Source organism: Gavialis gangeticus, unplaced genomic scaffold, assembly GCF_001723915.1.
Source record: "Gavialis gangeticus isolate Ggan-Ray unplaced genomic scaffold, GavGan_comp1, whole genome shotgun sequence".
NCBI classification, from domain to species: domain Eukaryota; kingdom Metazoa; phylum Chordata; order Crocodylia; family Gavialidae; genus Gavialis; species Gavialis gangeticus.
In genome coordinates this window covers 14,690,195-14,704,871 of record NW_017728991.1, presented here as the reverse complement: position 1 = coordinate 14,704,871, position 14,677 = coordinate 14,690,195, and the positions used below count along the sequence as shown (strand labels likewise).

General features: G+C 48.4%; 1 protein-coding gene across 1 annotated transcript in view; it reads right to left on the bottom strand.

The window, feature by feature from the left end:
• The window catches only part of CDR2L (cerebellar degeneration related protein 2 like), a 32,413-nt gene that overhangs the window by 10,889 nt on the left and 6,847 nt on the right, over positions 1-14,677 (bottom strand). Inside the window, exon 2 of the mRNA XM_019517977.1 lies at positions 671-783. Coding sequence (XP_019373522.1) covers positions 671-783 — 113 coding nt within the window. The remainder of the gene's footprint in view (positions 1-670; positions 784-14,677) is intronic.

The window sequence follows — 14,677 nt, the reverse complement described above, 5'->3', positions numbered from 1 at the left end:
CTTGTGCAGAGCCTCCCATGCAGCGTGGGGCAGTGGGGGGCAGCAGGGATTGCCCTTTACCTGGCAGCACCCGCTGAACTGGGGCTTTTTTTTTAACGAGCCGGGAGCTGGGGAGGCTGGGCAGCCATTGCCAGGGCGGGGGTTGGGCCTGGCCTGGCTGATTTAGAGATTCAGCCGAATCAAATCAGGACAGTGTTTCGAATCACCGAATCAAAACACTGTCCCCCGAATTGGCCAAATCCGAAGAATACTAGCCGCTTCACACAGGCCTAATGTCCATACCCTGATGTAACTAAGACTCATCTTCCTAAAGCTGCTCTCTGGGGGAAGAGGGGATAAAAAACTTGACTTTGGGGAGAGGGGACCCTGTTTAGGGCTGGTCCCACTCAGCCTTGGGTACTAAGTGTCCCTAACTCCTCTCCCCCCACAACACATCCCTCCAATCTTGTATCCACCCAGTAGCCCACACTGGCTGCAGCGAGGCAGCTGCAAGGCTTCCTACATTCATCACAGGTGGTCACAGTGTCAACGGAGAGGCCTGCCGGATGTTTGCTGGTAGTAGGGCTGCTTATGGTTGTGGACTCTTAGATTTGGGATTAGTTTTGGCTAATCTGGCCTTGGATATAAATTAAATAAAAAACAAAACAACCCTCCCCCCACAAAAAAAAACCTCTATCTCTTGCACTTGCTCCTCATTGGTTGTGTACATCTGCTGCAGTGAATCTTCCAGCTCTTTGTTGCGCTCCAGCAGCGTCTTCCCCAGTTCGGCCGCCAAGTGCAGGTCTGGAAAATAAAAAGAACAAACTGGTGGGACCAAGGTTTCCTGCAATGGTAGGATGGAAATCCCCTTTCTGAGGTAGACTGGAGCTCAGCGCAGTGCCTGGATTGCTCAGGTAGGACCTTGAGAACCAGTCAGCTGCCTCCTCTTGGGCATTAAGGCACTGCCTGCACCAGTTGTGGCTGGGCTGGGTCCCTCCTGATACCATGTTTCTGCTCCGACCATTCCTGTACGGTATTGTGGGCTGGTTGCTGGATGTCTTTCACCCTAGCTGCCTGCATTTCCAGGGGTTTTATTAACATAGGGACCAACCTTGGAGTGCTCATTCCCAGGGCTCGATCCTCTACTGCGTCCAGCTGCAAAGGAAGCAGCTCAGTCCCTGATGGAATTTAGGACAACCTCGGGGCTGCTCTAAATGATATCCTACATAGAAGAGACCCCAAGGTATTATCAGCTTGTTTGGGAATATTGGGGGTTGCTGCACTTTGACTTTGTCCCCTTACACTGCTGATGTTGGGAGGGTTTCGGACCTCCAGCTACAGTGGGCATGTGTCCATACACCCCAGGGAATTCCTTGTTGACTATTTGAGCCAATTACGTGGCCATTTTGTGCTGCCACTAGGCTGCCGTGGGATTCAGGAGGGCACCCATAAAGCCTGATCCAACAAGCTGCTGAGGGTCTTTAACCTCTGTTGTTTAAAGTCAGTGGCATTTGAGGGGGCACGTGACTTCTTAGGGTTGGATCCCTACTTTGTAATGCATCCTGGGACCCTGGGGATACTTGGGAAATGATACATCTGATTAAGACGGTGACTAAACCTTTCCTGGCACCCATCCATCATCCACTAGTAGATTGGCATGAGTAATAAAGCTTCCCGTGGCCTGGGGGAAATGGAGCAGGTTCTCAGGATGCCTTTGCACAGCTGCTGGTGAGTCTGTGCGGAGGTGGCAGCGGTATGCTGTGCCTGCCTGCGGGACACGTTGGCATCAGGCCACTTCACTGGTTCTCAAGTTTATTGTCCTCCAGGCATGAGAGTCAGTTGGTGGCCTGGCTCCCGAGCCTGCCTGCCTTGTCAGTCAAACTTCTCTTTGTAAGTCACAGGGAGGGACACTGAGGAGGCAGCGCTGGCATTGAGGTGCTAGTTGAAGCTCCACCTCTACTTGCTATGGCTGCACTTTACTCCCTCTGGGCACTGACTGTTTGGGCTCTATTGCCATGGCAGAAGGAAGAAGGCCAACATCCCTGTCAGCTTGCTCCTCACTCCTAGACCTCAGCCTCCATAATGGGATTAGCAAATTCCTGTTATTGCAAGTGTCTGCCCTGCGATTGTCCCCTTGCTGAACATAGGCAACAGGTCCTGGGTTGGTGGGGACTGCATCTAACACGGCACAACTGGGGCCATGTGTTAACTACCAGCTGTCTGTCCAGGCCCCAGAAGCAGCCGAATAATTCTGCAGCACCTCAGCCACTCATTCCCTTACTATCTTCCCATCCACCCAGTAGTAACTAAAAGTGGATACCTTGTAATTCAGGTGTGTCTAAGGCAGCACCAATTTATTGCCATTGCCTTTGCCTTTGAAAGCCCTTGGGACACGGTGGAAATGGACAGATTGCCAGGGAAGGACTGAGAGGGTGCAGGTTGCTTTGTGTTCAGTAACTGTTCAGCCAACTTTGTTATCAGGCTTAATTGCCCCCCTTGCTAAAATGCCAAGTCTGGGGCTGCCCCAAGTTTGATAGACACCTGGAGGTGACACCATCTGTTCGATGCCTTGATCCTTATAACAACACTGCTGAGTCTCACAGTGGTACTGCAGCCTCCTGGTAACTGGGGCTTTTCCTAAACCCCCTTCTCCGGGAGTCATGTGATTGTGTGAGAATCTTGGCTTGTTTTTTTTTTTTAATTAAGTTTCTAGTGCTCATGGTTTCAGTGAAAAGCCTGAAAATGTGACCCTGTCACCTGCAGCACCAAAAGAGAGAGACAAAAATGTCACTATGTATTTTTTTTTGGAATAACTTATGCTTTGTTTTTAAAAAAGGGTTGGGGTTGCTAATGCCATTTTGAATATGGGAGGCCGGGTCTGATATCCTAACCATTTTTCCCAGTACATTTTAACACCCACGTAGATGTCTGTGGCCATTAACAAGCATCAGATGCATTTCACAGTGGCCATATAGGAGGTCTAAAATATCTGCAGCTTCTTCCAGAGGTTAATTTAACCCAGCACTAGTATTTGGTTGTTTAGAGGGGAGTGGGAGTGAGGACTTCTGCATTGTACTCTGAGCTCTTATGCAAACCTGGATTTGGGGAAAATAACTTCTCAGTGCTTCAGATTCTCCACCGGTAAAATGGGATACCTCATTTATCAGGTGTGCAGGTGATGGGGGGGCAGGTTAACTAATTAAGGCTCTGCTATTTTCTTATATTGCCTGTAGACATAATGGAGCCTTCTCAGGCTGTGTGGGTGTGCGTGTAGTAATGCGCCTCCAGTGCCTGTGCAGGGAGATGGCTCATTCTCGGCATCTAGTCCTAAACTCCTGGTTGGCAGTGGCATCCTTGAATCTCTTCCCTGATCCTTGGGACTCTGCTGTCCAGCTGTGGGCTATACTGCAGCTGCTATCTGGAGATCCAGCCTTTTAATAACAGTCACAAAGTCAGTCCAGAGTCACTAGGTCTGAGGGCAGCAATCAAAGTAAGGACTATAATCAAAATATTGGTAGAGCTGCCAGTACATAGACCTCATTCACCTTCCGCTAGGTGCAGACAGGTCTCCAATTTCCAATGTGCCCTCTGGGGATTGAATGCCTGACAAAGGGGAAGGCAGAGGGGGGTTGGGGAGGCATTATGTTAGACTCTGCAGAGGGTGGAGGGAACATTTCTCCTTCCTCAGCTGCTTGGGTCCTGGTTATCTGTACAAGTGCTATCTCCCTTCCCCAGCCCTTCTAGAGCACATATTTTTGCTGATGGTAAACGTGCTGCAAAAGCATATCCTGTCCTGCCTGATTTGCTCAGCAAGGAAGGCGTGAGCTCAGAGGAACCTAGAAAGAGAAGTCCCTGGCACGCTTCAGGTAGTGAAGCAAGAATCTCCTTGTCCCAGCAGATTACAGCAGCACAGTCCCCACCATATGGCATCCAATTTAATCTGCTAGGGTTGAGTTAAGTGGATTAGGCAGCAAAGGATCCAGCATCGCAATTTAAAGGACCCTGTCAACAATAATTTAACTAGAAAAACAGGCAGCGTTTGGGTAGGGGTGTGAAGAGATGAGGGTGGAAGGTAGAAACAGCTCAGAAAAGGGTCTTTTTTTCCTTTGAGAGAAGATGGAAGAGAGTCAATTCAGGGAGCGAAAAGGAGCACTCCACCATTGTGGTTCCCAATCTGTGGGATGTGTACCACCAGTGGTATGCATTAACAGATTTATTATAAGTACCTTATATGACAAAAAATTGCTGGTGATACTTAAGGTTGAACTGAAAAATTTGCTGGTGGTACCTAAGGTGGCATCATTTTAAATTGATGGTGGACAGTGGAACCGCTGACTTGAGCTATACAGACTTCTTTGGGGACCAGGGCACACCGCCCATCATGAGAGCACAGCTCTCACCACTAAGTTTCTTATTCTCTTCAGTTAGGTCTGATGTGTGTTTAGCCTGCTCACAGCCTCAAGTTTTGGCAGCAAAAAGGGAGCTTTGTCCTGCCACCCCAGGCTGCCTCTGTTTGTACAGCATAGAGTCCAGCTGATGATGGAGTTTGGGGGATTTGGGAGCTGACTTGTAGGATGGGGACATCTATCTGCTTTCTGGTGCGTTGCCATCTTTTAGTTGAGCTAATGTTCTCTTCTAAATACAGTGTTTTGGGGGATGGCATGATCACCCAGAAGAAGCAGTTAGTTTGGAGAAATTGTCCCCCCCCCGACACACTTTACATTTATATAATTGATTTAGCTAGGCTGTGAAACCCAGCCCTCGCACAGCAAATGCATGATTTTCAGAGGTGCTGCACATCTGTGATCCCATAGGAAGCCAGTGGAAGCTGGGAAGGCCCAGCCCATAGACAGCAACGCCCAAGCTCTGAGCTGCTGGTTGTAAAGGGCCAGACTTGCTCCTCTTGGAACCCCAGCACAAACGTGACATATTTTCGATAGAGAGTAAGGGGTTGGATTCACAGCCAATGTAAACTTGATGCAACTGCTTTGATTTGAATGCTGCTCATTGGCTCCAGTTGGAGCTAAGGTGTTGCCAGGAAGCCCTGAATGACTGGGGGCTGGGTTAAGTAAGTGTGTGCTTCCCCACCTAGGCTGACTCCATGGCCCTCAACTTATCTCTCCCTCATTAGAAGAGAGAGATGGGTTTGGCAGGGTCTTGTCTGTGGTTCTTTTCCCCACTCTTGAGCTAGCCCAAGCTTGATGGCTTTCCAAGCCTGCAGCATACCTGCTTGAGAGGGTCTCTAGAGAAATTTAAGGATTTGCTGCCTGGCTGATGAATGGGTAGGTGGCTGGCTGCCCAGCTGAGTTCCTGTAGGACTGATTACTTTAAAACTGCTGATGTTAAACTTGATTGTATTTACTGTATGATTAATTACATGAGAGTGCCTCCAGCTTTGGGTAGGAGTATTTATTATTGGAAACCTAGCTAAATAGTGACCTCTGTTCATGCTGGCTAGGTATCTGACTCAGTGATTTTAGTAGGGGGACTTGTGTGTTCTAGGCCCCTTACCATGAGATCAGCTCCAACCTGGCTCTGCATGCTGCTGGGGTTGCTGTCCCATGATGGGCAATGCAGCGAGGGTGCGCAGTGAGAGCTGGTGGCATCTGAGAAACCGCTGGAGTGGAACTTGCCAAGGTGCTGGGAGACTAAGCTGACAGCACCTGGCAGAGTGCAAAAGTGTTGGCAGGGCAGGGGAGGGAGTAATGCAGCTCCTGTGTGGCTTCCAGATCAGCTGATAAGGCTTCCTGCGCAGTGACACTCTTTTGGGACAACTGCCCTCTGCATAAATTGCTGAAGGCTCTGAGCTTTCCAGTGTGAACCTGGAATAACTCCTGGAGTCAGTGGGATGACATTAGACTGAAAGGCAATTCGGGTGCATCCTGTGTGGGGAGCTGTTCTTCAAATGTGTCCTATCTGGTGCAGTCTGGCATACTGCAGAGACACTAACTGCTCTGCAGAAATTTTTACGAGGTTAAGATAAAGGTTCCCTCGGGTAAGGATGAGGGAGCAGAAGCCAGACCGGGGGTGGGGGAGGTCAATCTTTTCAATTTTCCATTTGGTTCCAGCCGGGACTGTGACTAATGCACTTAGCTGTTGTATGAGCCTGGCTTTCTGGGTCTCTCTCTGGCCTTGTTCTCTTTTCCTTTTGCCCTTCCTTGACCTTGATTGTCCTTTCCTCCTTTTGCAGAATGTTTTAGGTGGTCTCAGCTATTCCAGCTTCTGTGGTAGAGCCCCTGCAGGTGGCACCAAGTGGGAGGCTGTAGCCGTATAAACTGGCTGTCATCTCTGCTTTGTGAAATGTGGAGCTGGCGCTAGAAAGGGGCACCTCTCCAGTGACTCTGGAACCACAAACCGCAACTAGGGAGACCCCAATGAGGAGAGAAGGAAGCAATGCTGCCCACCCCCTCACCCTGGATGAATTCATTTTCCATTGCATGGGGCAAGGCTGACTTAGGAGCGTACAGCTTGCACCTTGCTCTCCCAGCTTGAATCAATTTGCCCCCTTCCCTACCTCTTCCCCCTCTTCTTAACTTTTCTGCTCATTCCCCCCATTCTCTCTTTCCCCCTTCTCTTTTTTTTTCCTTTCCATCATTCTCTCTGCCTAAGCAAAGTCCCTTATGAACAGGCACAAGTGTAGTGTTCCCTGGCTGGAATCCCACTGGAATGCTAATGTCTCACAAACCAAGTGACTGTTACATTTCCACTTTATAAGCACACATGCACCGAGCCTGCTCCCTTAAAGATCAGTGTAGGCTCTGCTGTTGGGCCCAGTGGGCACGAGCTTGGCCTCTTCCTTTGTCATTCTCCATCTCTTATCTAAACTGACCCACTGGTTGGCGCAGGGATTGGTTGCTTTGTCCCTGCCTGATTGTATCCAGCCATAAATGCTCCTAAATAAACAGCAGTGGCAGCTGCTGGGGAAATAAAGCAGAAGGGGGGGGGGAAGATGCCAAAACTCTTCCTGCCTGCTCTCTTCCTCCAGGCAGTGATCGGGGGCAGAGGGTAATGAAGTGATTGCCTTTGAGTGCCTTACACAGGTGAACTCATTGCTTTCTAAACAAAGGAGCAGCTCTGATGCCAGCCTGGGATTGGACCCACTGATTCTAGTACAAGCTTGTCTACTCCAGGCCCTGGGCCCATTGCTGTGAGGATCAGCTCCAGTGAGGATTTGTGCACTATTGTTGCTGCCGCTCTGCAGCAGGCCATAAGAGCGGACAGGGCTCCAGCGGCCTCCCAACTTGCCAGTGCCTGGAGTGAACAAGCTGCATCTGTCAGCATCTGGCAAACCACTGGACTGCATGCAGAGGGGGAGAGGGGGCCCTTGTAGGGGTGGCTCCCACAGCTGGATCAGCTGGTGATGGCCTAAGGGTTTTTTTCCTTATGCTGGCTTGAACCAGGAATAGTTACTGAAGTCAGTGCAGTTACCCTGGTCTTGAGAGGCAGTCTCTGAAGGGTGGAGGCGGTATTTCTTATAGGCAAAAGTTAGTTTTTGGCAGGTGCTCTGCATCTCCTTTCCTCCCTTCCTGTTTTTGCTGCACTGACCAATGTCTTCTGAAGCTTCCCTGGCCATTGTTACTGTCCCTGCCTCTCCCTTAGCCAAGAAGAGTTGGCACCAGGTCTGCATCCCTCTTTCTGAGAGGGAAATGGATGCAGAGCCATCTGGGCTTGCTCTGTTGCTGAGCAACAATGGTTCCCAATCCACACCTGCCCAAGGATCATCTGTCAGATGTGACCACCTCTCAGCACTGAAGCTTTGAGCTGCCCTGCATGTGCAACTTCTGCCACCCTGGTGAAGGATCCCAGGAAGTGCTGCTTTCATTTGATGCTGAACAAGGAGCTCCCTTTAGAAATGTCACTTTTTTTTTTTCTTATTCTATAGATATTATGCTGCACTGTAGAGCCTCCTTCAGCATGCCTGGCTTCCTGTCTAGACTTAAAGAATAGGATGCCTGTTCTCAAATCTTCTCGTCTGTTGTGGGTTTCCTTCATTCTCTGTCCTTCCAGGCTTCCTTATTCAGTGTCTAGATACCCTGTGAGTCTGAAGCCAGAATCGGTGATTGAATAGAGGAGGTGAGGGAGCACTTGTGGTAGTGTGGACAGAATTGTGCCCTGTTTTAGCTGGGCCCGCTACCCTGAGCTCTGCCCCATCCTTTTAGGGCAGGGCAGCAGCAGGTGGCTTGGTGGGGGGTGGTACTGAACAGGTTGTAAGAGCCTTAAGCCTCTAGGTTGCCTGTTCAAACACATCCAGGCTCAGGAGTCTCTGGAAGGACTCATCAGCCAGAGGCTATTGAATGGACTGTGGAATGAGTTGATCTCACTCCCATTCCTGGGGGACAGGGCTCCACAAACAAAAAGGAAACCTGCTTCTCTCAATGCCACAAGGGCAGCAAGGGGTGAGGCATACATCTGAGCTTCACTGCAGATGTGTGCTACAGGCTGCTGGTGGCTGAGCCAGCTGTAAGTGGGCACCTGGGCAATCAGGTGGGGGAGTTCAAGGGAGCTGGATGTGATGGCCCCATTGCTCTCTCATTTGTCACTGGCTACAGAAACTGGCAAGCTATAACCACGCTAGGCCAGTGGGCCATCTAGGCTCTGGCCTAGACCTTTTTACTTTCCTCCCAACACCCGTGTCCTTATCTGATACCAGTGCAAGTCTGCTGTATGGTCTGTGATGCCAGAGCCTTGTCAGCTTGGCTTCCTAGGAGAGAAGAGGTGATGATGAGGCTGGGCATGTTCGAAGTGTCACCTGCTTTATTTCTATACACACTTCAGTCCTGGATCACAGGTGGACATAAACATGGCCTTCCCTTTCAGGCACTCCTTGGATCTGGCCTCCACCGCTACTGGAGACTCTCTATGAAAAAGTAGAAGTAAGGTCCCCCCCACCACCGTAAGCAGGCCTTAAGTCTAAACCAGGGGTGGGCAATTATTTCAGGCAGAGAGCCGCTTACTGAGTTTTGGCAAGCCATCAAGGGCCGCATAACAAGCAGCCAGGGTCAGATATATTAATTTTTTAAATTTTTTAGGGGCCCTGTGGGCCGGGTAGAATGGCTTGGGGGGCTGCATCTGACCCACGGGCCGCATTTTGCCCACCCCTGGTCTAAACCCTCTTTGCATGCAACTTTGCTCCAACTCCAAGAACCAGTCTCTCTGCAGACCTATCTCTTGCATAGCCCTATATTAACAAGGGTAGAGCATGTCTTCCCAAGATGGATCACTTTCTTGCATGCTAAGGAAAAAACCTGTGTTTTATTATGTCCTATGGTGATAGTTTCCCTTGTATCTCTATAATTGGTAGGGTAGATGGAATGGGCCTGGGGATAGACTGCTTTAGGAGTCTATCCTAATTGAGGAGGTTCAATTAAGGGTGAGGCACGTTAGCAGGGGGAGCTTGTACTGCTTGGACCAGAACTTGTGTAGTCTCACCCACATTGATGGAAGAATACGGATTGACACCAAGGAACGATCCAGAGGCACAGTTGGCAGTCGTGTGGCCAGGTGGTCACTAGCGATGGCCAACTCTTAAATTGGTGCCTAGAGCTGGTACTCTCCCCCTCTGTTCCAGTACCCTAACTAGGTGGGAGAAGTGGCCCTCTTGTACCAATCATCTCTAGGAGTACTGATCCGACGCTTTTCACAAAGCAGGCTTCGTTCCAACTGCTGTGTTGTGTGTGGTTAACATGATCAGAAATCTCAGAAGCTCATTCCTCCAGGGCCTTTCCAGTATGTCAGGCTGCAAAGGCAAAAGAGTAAATATAGTGCCACATTCTGCAACTATGCTCAGCAGGTCCAATTAGAAACCTTGGTGGGGGGTTGCAAGGAGGCAGCACATTGCCGGTGCATGGTTTTTAAAGCCCCTGGGCTGCGCAGGCTTTCTGAGCCTGTCCAAGAGGCAGCACGACTCTACCACGGCAACGCATCCCTTGCAGCCACGCAGATGCATTTAGCCAGACCAGGCAGAGAGGTTTTAGACTTAGGGCTTTCACGTGGGGCTGGGTGAGGGGGAGCCTTACTTTTACCTTCTCGTAGAAAAATCTCCAGTAGCAGTGGAGGCCAGTGGCATCTAAAAGTATCCAAGTTCTGCACAGTAGGACTTGTTAAATAAGGCTGCTTTTTATTTGGCCACAGCCTGACCCTGCAAGGGACTGAGTGCTCGGGATCAAACCCCAGTATTAATGCAGGGACTTGTTCAATGACAGTTTTTTCCCGGCTGTGCTGCCTTGTTTCTCACGTAAAGCCTGATTTCTCTTCCTAGAATCTCATATTTTCTTTAGAGGGAACAGGATTGGGCCCTTAGTTAGCTGGTGATGGGGACAAAAATGATGTCCTGTACAGAGGAAGAGTATGAAGAAGAAAAAAGTACGTCCATGGGAGAACTGTGCGTCAGTCTGAAGAGGCTATTTCTAAATAGGCAGCAGGTTGGTTTTAACTTCTGCCTTCCCCATACCCAGCAGTGATTTGGGCTGCTATGGATGGAGCGTCCTTTATGACTGATGGTGGAAATTCTCCGCGCACAGCCTGGCCGAGGCAAAATACCTCAGGTCAGCTGGGTGTTATAGGGCAGGACAGGCTGAGAACCTATCTAGTTTTCCTTTCCTGTTTTTAACTTTCCAGATGGCTTTCTAATGTCACTCCCTCCCACATCTGGAACAAGATGCTTGAACTTCAGTGGATGTGGAAGGTGTTTCTATGAATGGGCTCAAAAAGAGATGCCCAAGCAGACTCTTGATGGGGTCTTTCTACTCCCTCTCTTCTTGCCTCTCCAGCTGATTATTATTTTTTTTTAATTTTCGGAGAGGGAGGAATATTTATTCCCAGAACTTTGTCAAACTTGGAGACTCGATCTCTTCCCAGCTGAGATACTGGGCTAAATATAAGATGTGGAAATGAGATTATCCCGGCATCCGGTTGCTCTGCGCTGTGTTGGTTGTTTTAAGCGTATGATTTCCAAAACAGCTTGGCAGTTAGTCACCGAAAACTTTCCATTGCCTCCAGTATCACACTGATAGATAAATAAATAAAGGCCTCAGCCACTGCAGAGAGAGTTGGGTGAACCCAAACCAAGTTAACCACTGCAGTCTAGTGTTGCTGAGCAGCCAGGCTTGCATCAGGCTGGGTGGAAGATAGGGACTACCTCTGCTCCACAAAGCAACAATTGCTTCCTTCTTGGAGAAACTAGGCATGCCTACATGTGTGCTTTAATGCAAAGTAGTCTATTTTACTGCGCATTAAAGCGTCATATCAAAAACCATGCTAATACACTAAGGCAGAGTAAAGATAGATTACTGCCCATTAAGCATCGCTAAAGAAGTGGGCACTTTGGCTACTGTACATTAGGGCAGCCTAATGCACATTTATTTGGTACCTTACCCTAGAGGTACCAAATTTAATGCATGGTAGCAAAAGCACATTAATGAACCTGTAGATGTGCCTGCAGATTGCTAGTTCCATCTTGATGAATCATCAAGATTAGTTTATGCTATAACAAAACAGGAGGCTGTGTCTCCTGGACACATCAAGGATCCTGGTGGTTGACTCTAAGCTTAGAAAATACCCTCTGTGCTCCTGGATTTGTGGCCATGTGTAGGACTTGGCTTTATCTTAGACTTATAACTCAGTATCTTCAGCCAGATCAGTCGATAGGAGACGTATGTGCTCAGTGCTTGTCATTTACCTTATTAGCCTGGAAGCAATGCAGCTACCTCTGGGGAGGATTAAGGAAAGGTATACAGGCTGGACACTGCCAAGCCCCACATTGCACAGTGTAGTGATGCTGCTGGTGTGGAACGGCCTAGGAGTTGGTCTGACTGGTTGTGGGAGGACTGCTTCAATGTAGGGGAATGCAAGAGTGGCACTGAGCTGAATCAAGGGCTTCTACACAACCCATTACTCTGCTGCCAGTATAAGGATGTGGTCAGGGGAAAGGGGAATATGCCTGGGGCTTCCTTGCCCCCTGCTCTTTTATATCTTATCCTTAACCTTGTTAGCAGCTGGCATAATTTACAGCAGCCTTCTGGCTGCTGTAATTTGCATGAGATCTCTGAATTGACCCACGGATCAGGAGAGTACAATGTTCATTTGTGCAGCCCTGCTCCTTTTGAGCTGCACTGAATACTTGTTGGCTGTAGACCTGACCTGTATCACCTCCTTGGGAAATGAGGAGCTGGCAGGGAATGATCCAGAAATCCACTTGGGAAATGGAGGGGCACAATGAGGAGGGTGTGTGTGTGTTGCGGGGGAAATATTTGCCTGGAGTGATTTAGATCCAGCTTCCATTAGTTTGCATTAACTCAGTTTGCATTCATAACAAAGGCATTTGCATGCTTTTAATGATCAGTAAAGGTGTCCGTGATTCTGGCTTCTAATTTTAACTCTCTCTCCTTCCCTTGAGTTCTCCCTGCACAAACATTCCACAGGGCATGATGTAACTTCAGCCACATCAGCACTTCCCAGCTGTGGAGGAAAGGCTCCTTGTCCCTTTTCTCTAGGACTTGGAGTATGTGAGACGCTTCTGTTTTTAGCATTCTCTAAAAGCTGCAAATCCAAACAGGCCTTTTGCCCAGCTCGGCAGGACGGCAGGGGAAGAAATGATGCTGTGGCTAAAATGAAGCTATGCTGTGTGGCTGTTTTGGTGGACGCTGCCTGTATTTGGAAAGTTTGGGATGGAAACTAGAAACCCACTGCTTACAAATCTGTTACTTCTATTAAATAGTCCCCTTTAAAGGTGAAGGCACAAAGCACACAGAAAACATCTTGGTGAAGTCATCTGGTCCATCTTGCTATTGATGTTTGGACAGTCCAAGCTGTCAGGTTTTGCAGCTGGGATTTGCATCTACACTTCCAGGAAAGACTTAATATAACACCCAGCCATGTTGCAGTGAAATCAGCTACTGAATCTTCTTTGGCTGCCTATGACCTAAAGCTCCTTAAAGACAAAGGCCAGATCCTCTTGTATGTTAACTCCCCGGTAGCACCAGGTTGATGATCCATTACTCCTGGTCCTCCTGAATTGCAGTTTCTAGGGTTTGGCTTGCTGAAGTCATTCCTTTTTTTTTTTTCCCTTTGTAAGTAATGTTCTTTTCAGTGCTGGAGCTGGGTAGGCATGTGGAGAAAGCAGCAGGTGCTTGGAGGAACATGAGGTGTGATTTACTCTACACAGGCTATGTTACCCAAGTGGTTAGGAAATGTAAGCATCACAGTTCTCTGTTAAGCCAGCTGGTGCTTAGCAAACAGTTTTGGATGCAAATGTGATAAATATTTGATGGTGCAGCACCGTCTCAAAGTTCCAGCGACCAACTGGCTCATCCAACTGTACTCGACTCACCCAGATTCGGTTTGCCCTCAACCATCACACCTCTTGCTCAATAAATGGTCTCGTATTATGGGGTGGCCAACCTGTGGTCCAGGCAGCTGTGGCATGTGCCAGAATAGGGAGAGGGCAGGGAACAGAAAATAGAACAGTAGATCAGGTAGGGGAAGGGGATTGGAGTGGCTCTCGGGAGAACAAAGTGCTTAATTTGTGGCATGCCTGCCAAAAAACTCGCCCTCCTGCAATCTTAGCATACGCCTTTGTCAATGCCTCCTTTCTAAATCTACTGCCAAATGCTGCCTGCCCATAACCCCTGGGCCATTGGTATTTGGATCCTCCTAGTAATGTATAATGCCTAGTTGTCTAGTGCTGTGCTTTGTTGCTTCCCTGCCCCCTCCGATCTCAAACCAAGAACTAAAAGCTCCATGATCACGTTGTCATTGAAGCTTTGGCCTTCCGTCATTGGACTGTAACAGAAAGGCTCAGTGTACACGTACAAAGTAGAGCAGTGTCCTCACTGAAGAGCTTTGTGCATCATGCAAATCAATCCCTGTTGTAATTACCCTGCCATACCATTCCATTTCACTGATTTAATTAAAGGCTTCTCCCTCTTTCCTTCTGAGTTAGCTTAATGCTAAATGTTGATGTGTAGCTCCTACTTCCATGGGGGCTGCAGACCTCTCAACAGTCTTAGTTTGGCACCTGCATCTTCTTCCATCTCCCTACGTGCTGAGGGCTGGATTTTAATCTTATTGTATATCCAGAGTCCTTGGAGTTACAACAGTCCAGCCTTCTTTCATCAATTTATTTTGGGTACACTGCATCTTTGTCCCATCCTAGGGCCAATTGTAACCCCTTATGGACTATGGAAAATGAACCTTAGGCACTCAAGAGCCTGTAATGATGATTTAGGTTGATTGGCGAGATCCATCTCCACTCTCTTCCCTAGTGTACTTCAGGTACCAAAGTTGATGAAATGGACTCTGATAGCCAGCAATATTTATTGTGTGCTATGGGAGAGAGCTGAACTGGAAATGAATGGAGACAGCTCTAGGTCTTGACCAGATTAATTTAATTGGCTACTACCTTGAAGCTGAAGTTGTTAAAACTTTTTATATAGCAGTAAAATCTACTAGGGCTATGGCTGGCAGAAGCAATACATATGCTGCTGGACTATATTATCACCAATTTAGTTGCAGTTAGCTGGTAACAAAACCCACCCTATACAGAGACTGACAACACTGACTTGATTAAGCACCATTGATTCACACTGAACACAGGCAGCCAGTTTGGTTCATTCATGGGCTACTGGTGTGAAACAGGACGACTGTTTTTCTTTCCCCATCACTTATTTTAGATAAGAAAAAACCCCCAAAAACACACAAC